The following is a 15,035-nucleotide window of genomic DNA, read 5'->3' as shown; positions in this document are numbered from 1 at the left end:
GCTCGTGTACAATTCCTCTTGCCGTTAATCTTACAGACCCCACTCATCTCCACCGTTACTCAGGTTATCTCCCTTTTCTCCTACCCTCCAGTGAGTTTGTCTCATAAATTTGTGATATAGTTAGATGAAATGCATAGCCCGCATTTCATCCTGGGATTCTTCATCCTTCTCGATGATTTTTAAATCTTCTTGTATTAAGCTTCATTGTTTGTGCCGTAAAGGGTTATGGGTTTGGTAAATGAATGGCATCATGTATTTACTATTTATTTAGTAAATACTATGTATTTACTAAATACTATAAATTACTAATACTAATACTAATACTAAATACTATAAAATACTATGTATTTATTTAGTAAATACTATGTATTTACTAAGAAACTGCCAACTTGTCTTCCAAAATGGATGACCCATTTGGGCCACCATGACTCCCCCCATGGCCATTCATTGGCTCCTCCCACCAATGAATGAGAGTTCCTGTTGCCCACATCTTTGTCAGAAATTGATGCTGTACGTGTGTGGTGGTATTTCGCGATTGTTTGTAATTTACAGTTTCCCAGTGACAAATGATGTTGAGCATCTTTCCATGTGTTTATTTGCCCCCTGTCCATGTTTTTGGTGAGGTGTATCCCAATCATCTTGGGCCTCTTCTAATGACCAAAAACTAAACACAGATTTTCTTTTTTAGGAAACTTATTCTTCACTCTTTGAGTGAATACCCTTCATATTCCACTGACTCCTACCAGCTGGAATTCTTGACCCAAAGCCTTTTCCAGGGCTGCTGGGGGAGGATTACCCTGTGCTGGGCTCACCGAGAAGGAAGCTATGCCCACCCAGCCCTGGAAAGCACAGGCTGTGGCCCCTGGAGGTGACGGTTGCACAATAATGTGAAGGCACTGAATGCCACGGCACTGTATACTGAAAAAGGATTAAAATGGTAAATTTTACCACAGCCCAGATGTTTGAGCTGTAACAGCGCTCGGTGGGAAGTCGGGAGAGCCAAGATCTGTCAACACATCCAGAGTTTCTTCCACCTCCCCTCCCAGCTCTTCGGAAGGCCAGATTCGTGACACAGGGAGAGAAGAGGGACGTGTGTCACCACTCTGCCCAAGATTGGGCACAGCTAAGCCATGACAGGAAAAGTATCCACACTTTCCTTTTCCACCTCCGAGCCTGACCAAGCCCCTAGAGGGTTGGCCACACGGGGCCACACCTGTGAACTCTGTGTCCCTGGTCATTGAAGCTCTCTGAAAAGGCTCTGGGGATAGAGACCACTTCTTGGACCTGCCTGGCCCTTGGCCTGGCCCTGCAGGGGGCACTCACTTGGCGTAGGCTTTTTCCAGCAGGGCACTCCAGAACTCTCTGTGGTCGGCCGAGTGGAGGAAGATCAGGCGGTCCCTGAAGGTGGGCAGTCGGTCATCGATGACCACATCCAGCCATTCGCTGTGCTGCCAGAACTGTTGGCCGGATGGAGATGGAAACCATGGGGGTGAGGCACAGGGGAAGTCCAGCCCCATCTGTAAAGGCTTGGCTCTTTCTCCCACCCCGGGTTCCCTTGGCACTTCCTCCCTCCGACCAAACCTCCCTTAGGGTCTTGAGGAAACTCACACGTGGGTTCCATGATGGGTCCCCTGGACTTTGTCCACCAAGCATCCCACCCCACCGCTGGCAGCGGATTGGAGACCCAGTGTCGACCCATCAAAGCCAGGGTCACACGTGGACACTGCAGGGTGGGCCGAGTTAGCTCCTCTCTCCCGAGGGAAGGGGGTCGTGTGGGGTTTGCTCCGCTCCTGCGCAGCTCGCTTCTCCATGTCCCTCTCTCCACCAATCGCAGGTTGTCTTGGATGTCCCTGCCTCTTGAGTTGCCTCCTTGCCCGGGGGCGGAAACTCTATAACTGATCTCTTTTGGCCATTCACACACAGAGAGAGGCTGTGGTGGGGCGCACTCGTGCCACGTGTGCCGACACCAGGTGAGCGTGCGTGCACCCGTATGTACGCGCGCATGCGTTCTTGTGTGTTCACACACGTACCTATAAGCGAGTCCAGGTACGTGTGTGAGCGCATATGTTCACATACGTGTACGCGTGCATTCGTGTGCATGCATGCACACGTGTGTGAGTGCATCCATGTCAGAACTCAGATTGCCGGCCTTGGGGATGGAGGGGACGGGGTTGGCCCAGGCATGTCAGGACAGCAATGTGTGCCTGCCCCGTGCTGCCCCCTTCATCGGATCCTTTTAGTTCTGTGAACACCCCACGAGCTCGATATCAGTCCTTGTTTCTCCAGACAGCTTGTGAAGGCCGGGGTCCCTAGGAAATCTGCCTGAGGTCACCCACATAGGCACAGGGACGGGCGGGCATCCGTGGGTGGGCAGCTCTGCACAGGGACTACAGGGAGAGGTGGGGAGAGGACAGGGAACAGAGTGGAAAGAAAACTGCAAACAGATTCCCAGGCAGGCCGTGCCCACGTGAGGCTCTGCGCGGGTCCCACGGGGGCGACGCGTGTCCTGCCAGGACCCCAGCAGGTGACGTCTCAGTGCTTCTCTCTGTTTCTATTTCTTACCCTCACACATGTTTCCAAATCTGTGTTTCGTCAATAAGGAGAATCTCTCGGTTTGAGAAAAATATGAGAAATAATCCACTCCCTGAGAGGTATAAGGTTTTAGGCCATTTACGCTGAACGCACAAGATATTCCAAAGACGAAAACCTGTAGCGTGGGCCTGCAGCTTGCCAAAGTTCTGGATATATTCCGAACGCGGTCCTTCGAGTGCGTTTAGACGTTAGCCCTTGACAAAGCCCAGTTTGGGGTGCGGCTTTCCCACAGATGGGGGCGCATTCCTCCCGGGATTACCAAGCAGCCGAAGAGGCGGGTGGCGTCACATTGGACCCCAAAGACCTAGCTCTACCGGCCAAGGCCCCCTCTTACCTGGAAGTGGAATATCCCGGCATAACCGGGTCCGAAGCTTTGGTCCTGGGGGACGACTCGAACCAGAGCTTTTTCATTCAGCGTCAGGGAGGCGATGGCAGCTAATAGCCAGCAGTCGCCTGCGAAATGAAGGCCATAAATCACAGTGTTCATCGCCCAGTTCACAGTAAATTGGGAAACTCTACGCCAGAAGCAGAAGTGGGGGCGTTCCAGATGTGGCCGCGTCTTTTCCGCGTTTAAGGAAACGGACAGAATACCACCAAAGACCTCTGCTCCCCACCCCCCCCGCCCCTGCCACCTTCTGCCTCCCTTCCTGGCTCTTCCCTTGCCCGGTTTATCACGCACAGCTGTTGTCGGCTGGCCAGCGTTATAGGATACGCTCACTTGGGTTTCAGACATATGCTCCGTTATGCATCAGCTCTGTGCAGTTCCAGAGACTTCCCCTCCAGAGGGCGAAGCCTCCATATGTCCGTGTCAGCGTGCGCTGGGTAAATAGGCAATTCATAAGCGCAGCCCAGGAAATTGGGGGGCCCTCAGAAATAGCCCTTGCAAGTGCCTGGGGAGTATATTTACGGCACCGAGGCCTCCCCACAGCCCAGACTCAGTGTAGTTAGAGATCGCAGTAGCTCCAATTATTATTATTTTTTAACTTTTTAAAAAATGTTTATTTATGAGAGAGGCAGAGACAGAATGCGAGTGGGTTAGGGGCAGAGCGAGAGGGAGACGCGGGATCCGAAGCAGGCTCCAGACTCTGAGCTGTCAGCCCAGAGCCCGACGCGGGGCTCGAACTCACGAGCCGCGAGATCACCACCTGGGCCGAAGTCGGACGCTCAGCCGACTGAGCCACCCAGGTGCGCCTCCAATTATTTTTCATTGTCAAGGTTTGCTGACTCATCTACGGATTTCTGCAGCGATGTCTTCATGATAACACACATCTAGAGGACAACTGCAAGGTGCAGTCAGATCTCAGACCATATTGATCTGCGCTGTACCAGACGGACGCAGCCACTTGCCCGTGTTGAGAATGGAATGAGCCCCTCTCTTCATTGCTGCTTGGGAACTAGGGGTGAGCAGATATTTGGAAGTATCCATTTAACCAACGGGAACCCCTCTGTTTTCTCCCAGATCTATCTGTTTGCCATAGATACCACCACCGTCGTTGGAATTCAAGACCCCGTCGCCCTCAGCCGGGTTTCCCCGGGGCTCACATTTCTGGAAAAGACCATATACCCCATGACCCCTTTCTGATTGTTGTGCACAGGCAGGAGAGACTCACAGAAGGCCTAGCATCAGGGAAACGACTCCCAGAGTCGCTCTGCTTCTGGCTTTCCCTAGGGTGTCCCCCAGGGGGCACAGGCCACAGGTTTCGAATGCCTCAGCTGCTCTTTGGCAGCCTGGGGTCCGGCCTTGAGGAGATGGTAATGAGAAAGGACACAGGATCACTTGTTCAGCAAGGTTCACTGAGTGCTTCCTGGGAGGCGGTCCCTGCTTTCAGCTCTGGGGTCTGATGGAGGGGCCCCTGCTGTGGGGCTGACCTCCTCCCCACTCTTCTCCAAGTTATGGCTTTGCCTGGTGCAGGAAAATGCCTTTCTTTTCCTGAGAGTGTGGCAGATCGTGTCTCTTCAGCCAGGAATGCCCTGAGCGTTTGAAGGAGGAGATTCAGAAGCCGGTGCTATTCACACAACTTAAACCAAAGGGGAAGACTCAAGAGCAGAGCAATATTGCTTTATCTCTGCTGGGCCCGTACGGATGCAGGGTATTGCTTATCCCAGCGCTATGCCCAGAATAAGGGTACCCTCTCAAGGTCAGTTTGTTGGGCAGCCGGATGAACAGACAATAGCAGGCAGGGGGCCGCCAACCGGGAGAGGTGGGAGATGGTGATGTTCTAGCTTTTATTTTGGGTGGCAGACTCACAGCTGTTCATTTTATTGTTAGCCCTCATTGTGCACACATATGTACAGTATTTGGAAATAATAAAATTGTTATAAAGTACTAGTTACAGGGGCACCTGGGTGGCTCAGTTAAGCATCCGACTTCAGCTCAGGTCATGATCTCGCGGTCTGTGAGTTTGAGCGCTGCGTCGGGGTCTGTGCTGATGGCTCAGAGCCTGGAGCCTGCTTTGGATTCTGTGTCTCTCTCTCTCTCTGCCCCTCCCTCCCTCATTCTCTCTCTCTCTCTCTCTCAAAAATATAAACACTAAAAAAAATAAAGAAAACAAAATAATAGTTACAATCAACACCAGCTAAGGTTAAATATGCAGTTGTAATTCCAAATGGGTGTTTGCACTCCTGTGACAAACCAAAACTTTGAAACACAAAGAAGCCTGTACGATGACTTTCTAAGCGAGGGGGCAGTGAAGGGAGATAGAGGAAGAGTTTGGGGGTGAGATGAGAGAGAAGATGAGGAAGGGACAGACAGAGTCTCCCGGAGAAGGCTTACCCTCAACAAGTGAAGACCAATCTGAATGTAAATAGTTTCGGAAGGTCAAATTTCTAGCTAGGCTGTCTAATTCTATCATCTATGTACAGTTGACCTTTGAACAACATGGGGGTAAGGGGCACCGATCCCTGGCACAACTGGGAATCCATGTATAACTTCTGGCTCCCCCTAAAATTAACAACCGGTAGCCTACTGTTGACTGAAGGCCTTAGTGATAAGTCGATTAACACATGTTTTGAATGTTATATGTATCCTGTACTGCACGCCTACAATAAAGTAAGCCAGAGGGGCGCCTGGGTGGCTCGGTCGCTTATGCGTCCGACTTCGGCTCAGGTCATGATCTCATGGGTCGTGGGTTCGAGCCCCACGTCGGGCTCTGTGCTGACAGCTCGGAGCCTGGAGCCTGCTTCGGATTCTGTGTCTCCCTCTCCCTTTCTGCCTCTCCCCAGCTCGTGCTCTGTCTCTCTGAAATGTTAAGTGTAAACATTTAAAAAAATTTTAAGGTAGAAAAAAGAAAATGTTGGTAAGAAAATCATGAGGAAGAGAAAATCCATTGGCAGTACAATACTATATTTATACAAAAAAAAAATCCATGGGTAAGTGGACTCATGTTGTATCATTGTATCTCTCTTTGTATCTTTCATCTATATGTATCTATGTATCTATCATCTATGTATCTTCTATCTATCTTCATCATCATCATCATCTATGTATCTTATCTATCATCTTCTATGTATCTATGTATCTATGTATCTATCTATCTATCATCTATGTATCTTCTATGTATCTATGTATCTATCTATCTATTATCTATCTGTGTATCTTCTATCTATCTATCTATCTATCTATCTATCGTCTATGTATCTTCTATCTATCAATCTATCTATCTATCTACCAACTAACATCCCTCTAGGTTTGTGACTCTGGGTTCAATGTTTGGGTAGCTGGGTCATTGAGCATGGTCAGCTGTGAATCCGGGCCTCATAAGCTTACAGCTCCACTGGTATTTTTTTTTTTTTTTAGAAGGTCTTTTTTTTTTTTTTTTTTCCATAAATAGAATAAAGGTAAACCCAGTCCAATTTTGGACTAAATCCTGAAATGCAAGATCCAATGTAACTGACTGGGGGGCACTCTCGGATCAATTATAGGAAGGAGATTGTGAAGCTCCGGGGTGGGGGAGGGGGGTGCCCCAAAGTCTGAGCCCCTGGGCGGCATAATGGTTAAGAGCAAGTTCAGATCCCGACCGCCCAGCTATCGCTCCTGTGACTCACGTTACTTAGCCTCCCTCAGCTTCGGGTTCTCATTTATAAAATTGGAAGGGTCACTGGGAGGCTGACATGGTGACGAGTTAATGCGAGTATTAGCTGTGTCATGGGGCAGGGAGCCAGACCGGCGTCACCGGGCATCTCTGTTCTCTGTAAACTCCTGGGTCACGAGCCCCACACCGTAGGCACATCCACCCCCAGGGAACAAGAGTACAAGTTGCCCAGAGTCTTCTGGGCTCCATCTGGGGGCACAGACTGGCAGACTGGGAGGGAGGAGAGAAGGAAGCAGCAGGGGGCAGCAGTGCTGTTCCCCCAAACCCTGTGCCCCTTGGGTTTCCAAGGTCCCGTGCTGCCCTTGTCACGGAGGCAGCTCAGAGGCCCTCTCCTGCTGGCCCCTACGGGTGCTCTGTCCAACCCCCCTCTCTCCATGCCCCATCTCCCCCACTTACCAAGCTCCCCCTGGCAGATATCTGTCCTGGTGGCCCCTCCAAGGATGAATTCTGGGTTTTCCACTATTTCCTGGAAGAACAAAGGCGATACTGAAGTGAGGCCCGCCACGTCCTGGGCCGGTGTGCTTAGAGCAACTGCAGGGTCTCTCTCCGTTCTGGGAGCAGAGGGCTCTTTCCTGTATTTGATTCTTTTCCTACGGAGGGACGCCACAAACCTGGGCCTGTCTCTGGGAGACATCCCTCATTCCCTGGGGAGAGGTCCTACCCTCTGCGCGGTCCCTCAGTGCAGTCCTCTGGTCAGACAACTCCTGCCATGCCAGGCTGCAAAGCAGGACCAGGAACCGAAGGTTCTCACTGCCACTCAGGCCCTGGGCTAGGAGTCAGGGGGAGCATGAGTTCGAATCCTGACTCCCGGCTTACGGGCATTACACCTTCTGTGGGCTTCAAATGCCTCATCTTAAAATGGGGTGATACAGGGGCACCTGGGTGGCTCAGTCGGTTAAGCATCCTACTTCAGCTCAGGTCATGATCTCACGGTCCGTGAGTTCACGCCCCGCGTCGGGCTCTGTGCTGATAGCTCAGAGCCTGGAGCCTGTTTCAGATTCTGTGTCTCCCTCTCTCTCTGACCCTCCCCTGTTCATGCTCTGTCTCTCTGTCTCAAAAATCCATAAAAACATTTAAAAAAAATTTTTTTTAATGGGGTAATACACCACAGACTGGTGTCTAGGATTAAATACAAATTTCCACTCTCCCCACCCAGCTTCTTTCTTTTTTAAAATATGTATTGTGTGTGTATATATATATGCAGTAAAACCTTGGTTTGTGAGCATAATTTGTTCTGGAAACATGCTTGTAATCCAAAGCACTTGTATATCAAACCGGACTTCCCCATAAGAAATCACGGAAACTCAGATGACTCGTTCCGCAACCCAAAAATATTCATATAAGAATGATTACAATACTGTGATATTATATAACAAAAGAAGGAAAATGCAAAATATAAAGAAAAAAATAAATTAACCTGTACTTCCCTTTGAAAAGCTTCGTGGCTGGTGTGAGGGAGACAAGAGAGAGGAGGGTTATTGTGTAGGACGACTTTCACTATCACTGATGGAATCACGGCTGTTTGTTGGTTCAATGGCATCTTTTTCTTTTCGTGCAACTTTAACAAGGAACCTAGCCAATGACCCAGAATGAAACAAAGCATTCTTAAGCTCACTCTTGTATGGAAAAGCAAAGGACTGTCCTTAGGTGCTTAGAAGCGACAAAAAATACACAAGTCCCAGTTGCGGGAACTTTCCAACATCCTGAAAAATCTCTGATTTCTGCCAAACACCATGGCCTGAGACTGAGCGTTTGAGCATGGGAGACGATCACCCACAATCCTGCGGTGAGAGACAGAGAGACAGAGAGAGAGGGAGAGAGACAGACAGAGAGAACCATTGGCTCAGTTGTAGTCATGTGACGTTGGGCATCACGTACTACTTGTATTGCAAGACATTGCTGGTTTATAAAGTTAAAATTTATTAGAAATGTTTGCTCACCTTGTGGAATACTCACAGAACGAGTTACTTGCAGTCCAAGGTTTTACCATACACACACACACACACACACACACACACACACACATATACACATGCATATACACACTATATGGTGGGAGATATGTGCATATATCTCTCATGTGACTTTACCTCAGTGCATTATATATATTCTATTATATAGTTCACATATTATATTATTGTGTATACATAGTTATTTATACATATACTTATATATACAGAGAGATACGCATAAAACATTAACAAAAAGGCATTTGAAAGCAATTGTATAAAACTCATATATTCTTTCCAGTTTTCTGGGGCACCAGTCTCCATTCCTGGCACGGACTATGGCAAAGACCAAGACAGAGAAACTCCCTGCCCCCTGCCCAGTGAGGGGGGACAGACCGGAAACAAGCGAGCAGACATACAAGTTCAGGAGCGCTGAGCACCGGGATGGAAAGTGATGGCGTGAGGCGCAGGCTATTTTAGCTGGAACAGTCAGGGAGTGCGTCTCCGAGAAGCAGGCAGTTGAGTAGGGAGTTGGGTGAAGGTCCAGGGAGAGGAAACAACAAATCATGAGACAGAGAGGAAAGTTCTGGCATACAGCAGACGCTTGGTCATTTTAACTGGATCTGAGTGCAGGCTGAGTAAGGGGCTTTCCTGCTTATTTCCAGAAACAGGACTGGAAGGAGAGGTCCTCACCAGTCCCGGGGTGGATGCCTCAGGGGACAGCTCTGCCCTGAAGGGGTTTCCTCAAGCTCCCCGGGACCCTGCTGCTCCTCTGGCCCGTGTCCCAAACAATCACCAGAGGACAGTGATTTCTTTGCGGGGAGGAGGACTTCTTAAGGCAAAGAGCCAAAGTATACAATGATGGTGCTCTCTCTGTAGCCCGCAGGATGCGCCCGCCTGGCACGGTGACGACCCCCAGAACATCTGCCCAGAGAGCGCCGCTTGGCCTCATTTTCCAATATTTCAGGAAACTCGGGCCAGGAGAACTTCTGAACACCGTGCCATGGGTTCGCCAGGCCTAGCAGAGGTCTGAGCAACATCCAGAATGCAGTCCCCTCCAGTCCCGTCCTTAGCTCCAGGCGGGCTGAAGGGGGGGGGGGGGGGGGCTGTCACTGGATCACCCTAATCTCCGGAAGGGCAGGAAGGGCAGCACAACGTGGTGGGGGACAGCTCCTCAACCAGGCCGGTGGGGACCCTCTCACACGCGCTGTGTCCCCTCCGTGAGCCCAGTTCCCCAGGGGGTTTGCAGGCGGCTCAGGGCCGGGCCGTGGGAAGGTGAGGTCCCTGCGGTAGCCCTCCCCGATCAGCAGAGGGGCTCGGCGCAGGCCATCTAACCTCTCCAGCCTCTGTCGCGCGACACACAGACCGCCCTCCTCCACCTTGGACATTCGGCGCCAGGTACGGAACGTGTATTGGAGCCCCTGCCCCGAAGGGGCACCCGGGGGCCTCCCACGGCGCTCCCTGCGCAGCCAGCCGCCCTCAGGGGGCGCTATAGGGCCCCAGCAAGCAGGACCCCCACTGCCGCGGTGGCTCACTCCCATAGTGGATGCAAAATGGACTGAAGCTTGGCAGATTCTGCCCAGCAGGCTGTGGCAGGTGCCGGGCCGCCTGGAGGCCAGATGGGCCGTGGGCGACGGGCCCCGCCTGCTCCCTCTCTCAACCGTCCCCTCCCCCCCCCTCCCGCCGGCTCCTCCCCCCCCCTCCCCCCCCCCCTCCCCCCCGCACCCACTACGCCCGCAGCTGCCGCGGCCTCTGGGCTGCATCTTGCAATCACTTGTTGTTGTCCAGGAGACTTTTATCGAATTGCATCCAAACTGTGGTTTGATGGAGGAAAATACAAAGGGAGAAGCCTCAGAAACTGTCACCAAGTGAACACCCATCAGCCAGCCGGTGTCAAGCCCGGGGGTCCCCGGATGCGCGGCCGGGGCAGCGGTCCCTGCCGGGTGCCCGTGAGCGGCGGGGGTCGGGCGGTACGGGCGCCGTCCTGGAGGGTCTGAGGATGCGCATGCCCAAAGAAGGGGCGCCGCGCGGCCAAGTGTTCGATGCCATGTGCCACGTGACCGCACGTGTTGACGGATGTGAGTTTCACGTATGTGAAACGTGTGCGACCCGTGTAGGCGTGGGGCACAGATGGCCCGTGCGCACGTCTCAGGCGCGTGCTGGCTCTGTGTGTACCTGGGTGCCCTGCCTGTGTGCCTGGGGTTCGTTCCGGAGGCATGTTTGCTCGGGGCCTGTTTCGTTCACTTGGTACATCATCAGGGGCTCAGCCCCACGCATAGACTTTTCTGTACCAAGTAATCAATTTAAAAAGGGGCAAAGTCACAGTTCTAACAAATTTGGAGAGGCCGGGCCCTATGATTGACAGGGGTGTGCTCCCCAGGGCCGCGGAGGTACGTGGGGACACGGGGTTGGTGGGGGGGGCGGTTCTCAGGACAGCCCTCGGCCTCTGGAGGCACAGGGGTAGGGGCCAGCCGCCTGGGCGGGGCAGTCATGGCCCCATGCCACAGTGTACCCAAGCTAGAGGGGTGTGGGCATCTTTACAAGGAGGTGCGGCCGGGGGTTTAGGCTGCGAAGTGAGGGAGGGGATCACATAGAAGAAAGCAGATGGACGCAGGCAGACAGGGAATCGAGGAGAAAAAGGCCAGATGAGACACTTGTCATCTAAGGAAGTCGGGCTGCGGGGGCCCGGGAAGACAGGCCCCTGGTTGACTGCACCGTGGCCCTCCGTGCCGGAGACCCGCCCCTCCCCACTCAGACCCACGGCCCTTTCCAGGCGGCCCCCTGGAGGTGATCTCACCTTCTCCCCAAGCAGAACGTGTCACCGCCCCCCTCCACTGCGGGCCCCCAGGTGATCCCCTTCAGTGCACCCTTGCCCTGGACTCCCTGGAGGGCAAGGCTGGCTGTGGACCGCCCTCTGGCTTCTCTGATTCCGGCCGCTCCTGTGTTCATGCCCGGCCTGCAAAGCACAGCGGTGTTTGACAAGAAGGTGGTGCTGGGGAGGGCACCCCGCCCCACGGTCCCCCTGGGCAGCTCCGCACTTGCAGCCCCAGCAGGCACCACCTAAGTGCAGGGCGGAAATGCAAACGGCACCCCAGCCACACAGGCCTTCTGGAGGGACACTGCTGCCATTTCCCTGCTGCCCCCCGGCCCCCGGCCCTGTGCCAGGGACCCTGGACCTCCGTCCAGCAAGAGGAATATCAGTCCTCACCCCCCACCCAGGCCCTTGCTCCCGATTTCACAGAAGTCTGCAAAACCCCTCGGAGAGGAAGCAGAGAGGTGTGTTTCTGGGAATGAGGACAGAAGGGAAGGTCTGTCTCAGGTGCACGCGAAGTGAAAGGCAGAACAGACTCTGAGATTGAGTCCACAGGAAGGACAGCAACCCAGTCGACCTGAGTTAAGATAAATAAAGACGTCGTTGGGGCCCTCGGCCGAGGGCAGAGGGGCTGGGGTGTGCCGGGGGCTCTGGTCTGTGGGTGGCGGCCTCACCCATCATTTGGGGCAATCCCAAGGGAGATCGGTAGCAAAGACGACTAGCTCCTAGAGCTGAGCTCTGGGACTCTGGGATCCCTCGGGGGTCCCGGTGGCCCTTGTTCCGCGGGGGGCCCGCCTCCGGGAATGGGAACAAAGGCATTCCCCGCCCTGGCCTGTGCGCATCAAGCTTTCGTGCTGGAGAAAGTCCAGCTCTGGCCAAGAGAAGGGGAGTTGTAGGCAGCGGAATGACAGGTTATGCCAGAGGGTGGAGGGGCAGACTGCGGGGGCAGGGCGCCTCCCGGGCTCGGGAGGTGATGGTGTCCGGGTACAGTGACAGAGGGCAGCGATCACAGTGACACTTATTTACAGGCCCCTTTCTGCATGCCCTACACGTTAGCACAGGAATCCTTGCAACAGCCCAGCACGGGAAGCAGCATCATTACCCTCCCCCCCACTTCTATGGAAGACAAAAGACCCCCCAGCAGCCAGGAGGGTCTTGTTCCCCCGGTTGGGGGTGCTGAAAAAGCTGCCTCTTCCAAGGTCATGGCTTTCAGGGGTACCGCATCCCGTAACTCATCGGTGAAGGGCACAGACCCAGGTGGGCCGGTCACCCCCACACCAGGCGACTCTGAGAGCCCATCCCAGCTCCAGAGCGTCCCGTGCGGCTGGCCGAGGCCTTCGTGGGGCCCTATCCCAGCCCCCCGGGGCTCCTTCCGCCCACCCCTGCTCGTCTTTCCACAGGTGTTGGCCCCAAGGGCACCCATGATAAACTGACAAATGTCCTGCGGTCACTCTTTGTGCGGGGGTCCACCCAGCGTCTCAGCCCAGCCCTTTCTGTGCTCGCCCTGCCCGTGGCGACCCGTCCCCACGGGAGCCGCTCCCAGGCCAGTCCCCGCCTGGAGGGAATGACGGCCAGCGGCGCCCGGGCAGAGGTCAAGGCCTGACTAACCAGCACAGCAAATATTGACTCCTCGTGCTGGCGCCCCTGGGGACCATCTCCTCCAGACTGTTGGGGGTGGGGCAGCTCGGACACCGGCTCCCCTCCGGGAAGGCAGATGCGTGGTTCGGGGAGAGAAGCCCTGTGTTCCGTGCGTCCCGTGCATCCCCTTACTGAGCACTTGCTTGCTGAGCGACTGTCCATCCACACCGAGCACCCCGGTTGTGGCCAGAAGCTACAGGCACGTCACGTGCGCCCATGCGGCGAAAACGTGTCACCGGAGAGTTGGCTTGGATACGCTTTGATCCCCACTTGCGGCCGGCTGACAGGCCCCTCTCTGGAGCCAGGCCCCAGTCCCGGGCTCCCCTGGGTGGGAGTCAGAGAGCTGGGGGTGGGGTGTAGCCAGACACCCGGGAGCATCCCTGACCTGTCCATATGTGCCCCCTGTGTGTCGTTTCCCATGCAAACCGCCCAGCATCTCAGCAGTGGACTCGGCTGATGTGCCTGGCAGGTGTGTGTGTGTGTGTGCAGCCCCCCCTCCCAGGACCCCCTCTCCTGGGCTGCTGAGCCCCACCCCTGCCTGCACCCCCCGTTCCTGCTGTACTCACCCCTGGCCGTTTCCACACGAAGGGGATCTGGGGCCTCTCACTGTAGAAGAGAGAGGAGCTGTCGGCTGGGAAGTCTGCATCCTCAAACAGGATGCCCTTCTGCACACACTCCTGCCTCAGCTGCTCGAAGCTCTGGCCCGAGGAGTGGGTGGCGCGGGCGTCCTTGGGAACCGGGTGCTTCTGGGGCCCCGGGGCCCGATAGAGGTAGGGCATGGCTGCTCCCCTGGCGGGTGGGCTCCCGATAGGTGGGAAGAAGCAAGGCGACTGTGTCAGCCAGGAAGGAGCCAGCTCGGGGACACCTGGGCTGAGTGGCCCTTGGCCTCCACCTGTTTGCCTGGGAACCTCCCCGACACGACGGAAAGGAGGCACGCCCTGATGGCAAACTGTGGAGAGGGCTCTCTGCCCTCCCTCCCAGGGCGCCTGCAGACCCAGGGGGAGCAGTGAGCCTGGGCCGATTCTGCTTCATGCACCGGGGAGACCCCGTGGGAGAGGATTGCGTTATGGGGAAAGAGGGCAAGAGGGCCGCTGCGTGAAGCCCCTGCTCTTCTTCTAAACACTTTACAAGGATTTCTCTGCGATTCTCGATATAGTCACGGTCGGCGTTGGAGTCACAGGGTCTTGCGTTAAAAGCCTGGGACGAGGGTTTTTACAGGACCCCCCAGTTCCCAGGAGTTTCAGCTTAGTTCCACACACTTTCTGTCGGGTGGACCCTGCCTCTTGCTGTACCGGGAATGTGTAGACCTCAAAGTTGTGACGCATGGCTTGAACTTCCAGTTTTGCCTAGGGTGACCTTGGACAGTCCGTGCCTGTTTCCTCGGAGTCAGGACAACAGCCAGGCAGACAGGTGTGACAGTATGAGGGTCATCCATTTCTGGTGGCACCTCCGTCAAGGAAATGATCACCAGCCCAGGTTTCTGAGAATTTCCCCTTCAAATGCCCCAGGGGAAGTGAAATTCAACACCGACCACGCCATTTAATGTGGGGCCTTCCCCACGCGCCAGGAATTTGGGTCCTTATTCCATTCCCATTACGTGGATCTCTGGACAGGGGTCTTTTCGCCTGGATCTCTCCCGTGGACTGAAAGAACCAGTTTTTTTGCTTTTGGGTTTTTTTTTTGTCTTGTTTTGTTTTGGTTTTTTTGTACGTTTCTTGTAATAAGTTCTGCCTGCTGGTCTCCAGCCCAGAGACACGGGTGGCTCTGAGCCCCGTAGGCCTCACAGGGCCCATTCGTCATTTTAGCTGTATTTCCTTCCCCTTGGCAGAACAATCTGCTGAAGTGAATTCTAAATTAATTGATCCTTAGCGGGGCCTCGGGGGGCCTTCCAGTCCTTCCCTCCGCACACTTGGCCTGCAACGAATACGTTTTGCTCTCCTTTCTCCAGAGCAA

General features: G+C 54.3%; 1 protein-coding gene across 4 annotated transcripts in view; it reads right to left on the bottom strand.

Annotated features, from left to right (window-relative positions):
• CAPN9 (calpain 9) overlaps nt 1-13,936 on the bottom strand; it is a 43,815-nt gene extending 29,879 nt beyond the window's left edge. For all 4 annotated transcript variants that reach the window (XR_002072352.2, XM_019419043.2, XM_019419044.2 and 1 more), the window contains exons 1-4: nt 13,649-13,936; nt 7,080-7,149; nt 2,927-3,045; nt 1,324-1,457 (exon numbers count right to left, since the gene is read on the bottom strand). Coding sequence is in view for 3 of the 4 variants with exons in the window: in XM_019419043.2 (XP_019274588.2) it covers nt 1,324-1,457; nt 2,927-3,045; nt 7,080-7,149; nt 13,649-13,861 (536 nt within the window). In the remaining variant the exon portion in view is untranslated. The remainder of the gene's footprint in view (nt 1-1,323; nt 1,458-2,926; nt 3,046-7,079; nt 7,150-13,648) is intronic.
• Between the last annotated feature and the right edge of the window lie 1,099 nt (nt 13,937-15,035).

The sequence above is a fragment of the Panthera pardus genome, unplaced genomic scaffold, assembly GCF_024362965.1.
Source record: "Panthera pardus isolate Hobbes unplaced genomic scaffold, ASM2436296v1 HiC_scaffold_22, whole genome shotgun sequence".
Taxonomy (NCBI): domain Eukaryota; kingdom Metazoa; phylum Chordata; class Mammalia; order Carnivora; family Felidae; genus Panthera; species Panthera pardus.
This window is presented reverse-complemented; position numbering and strand designations above follow the sequence as displayed.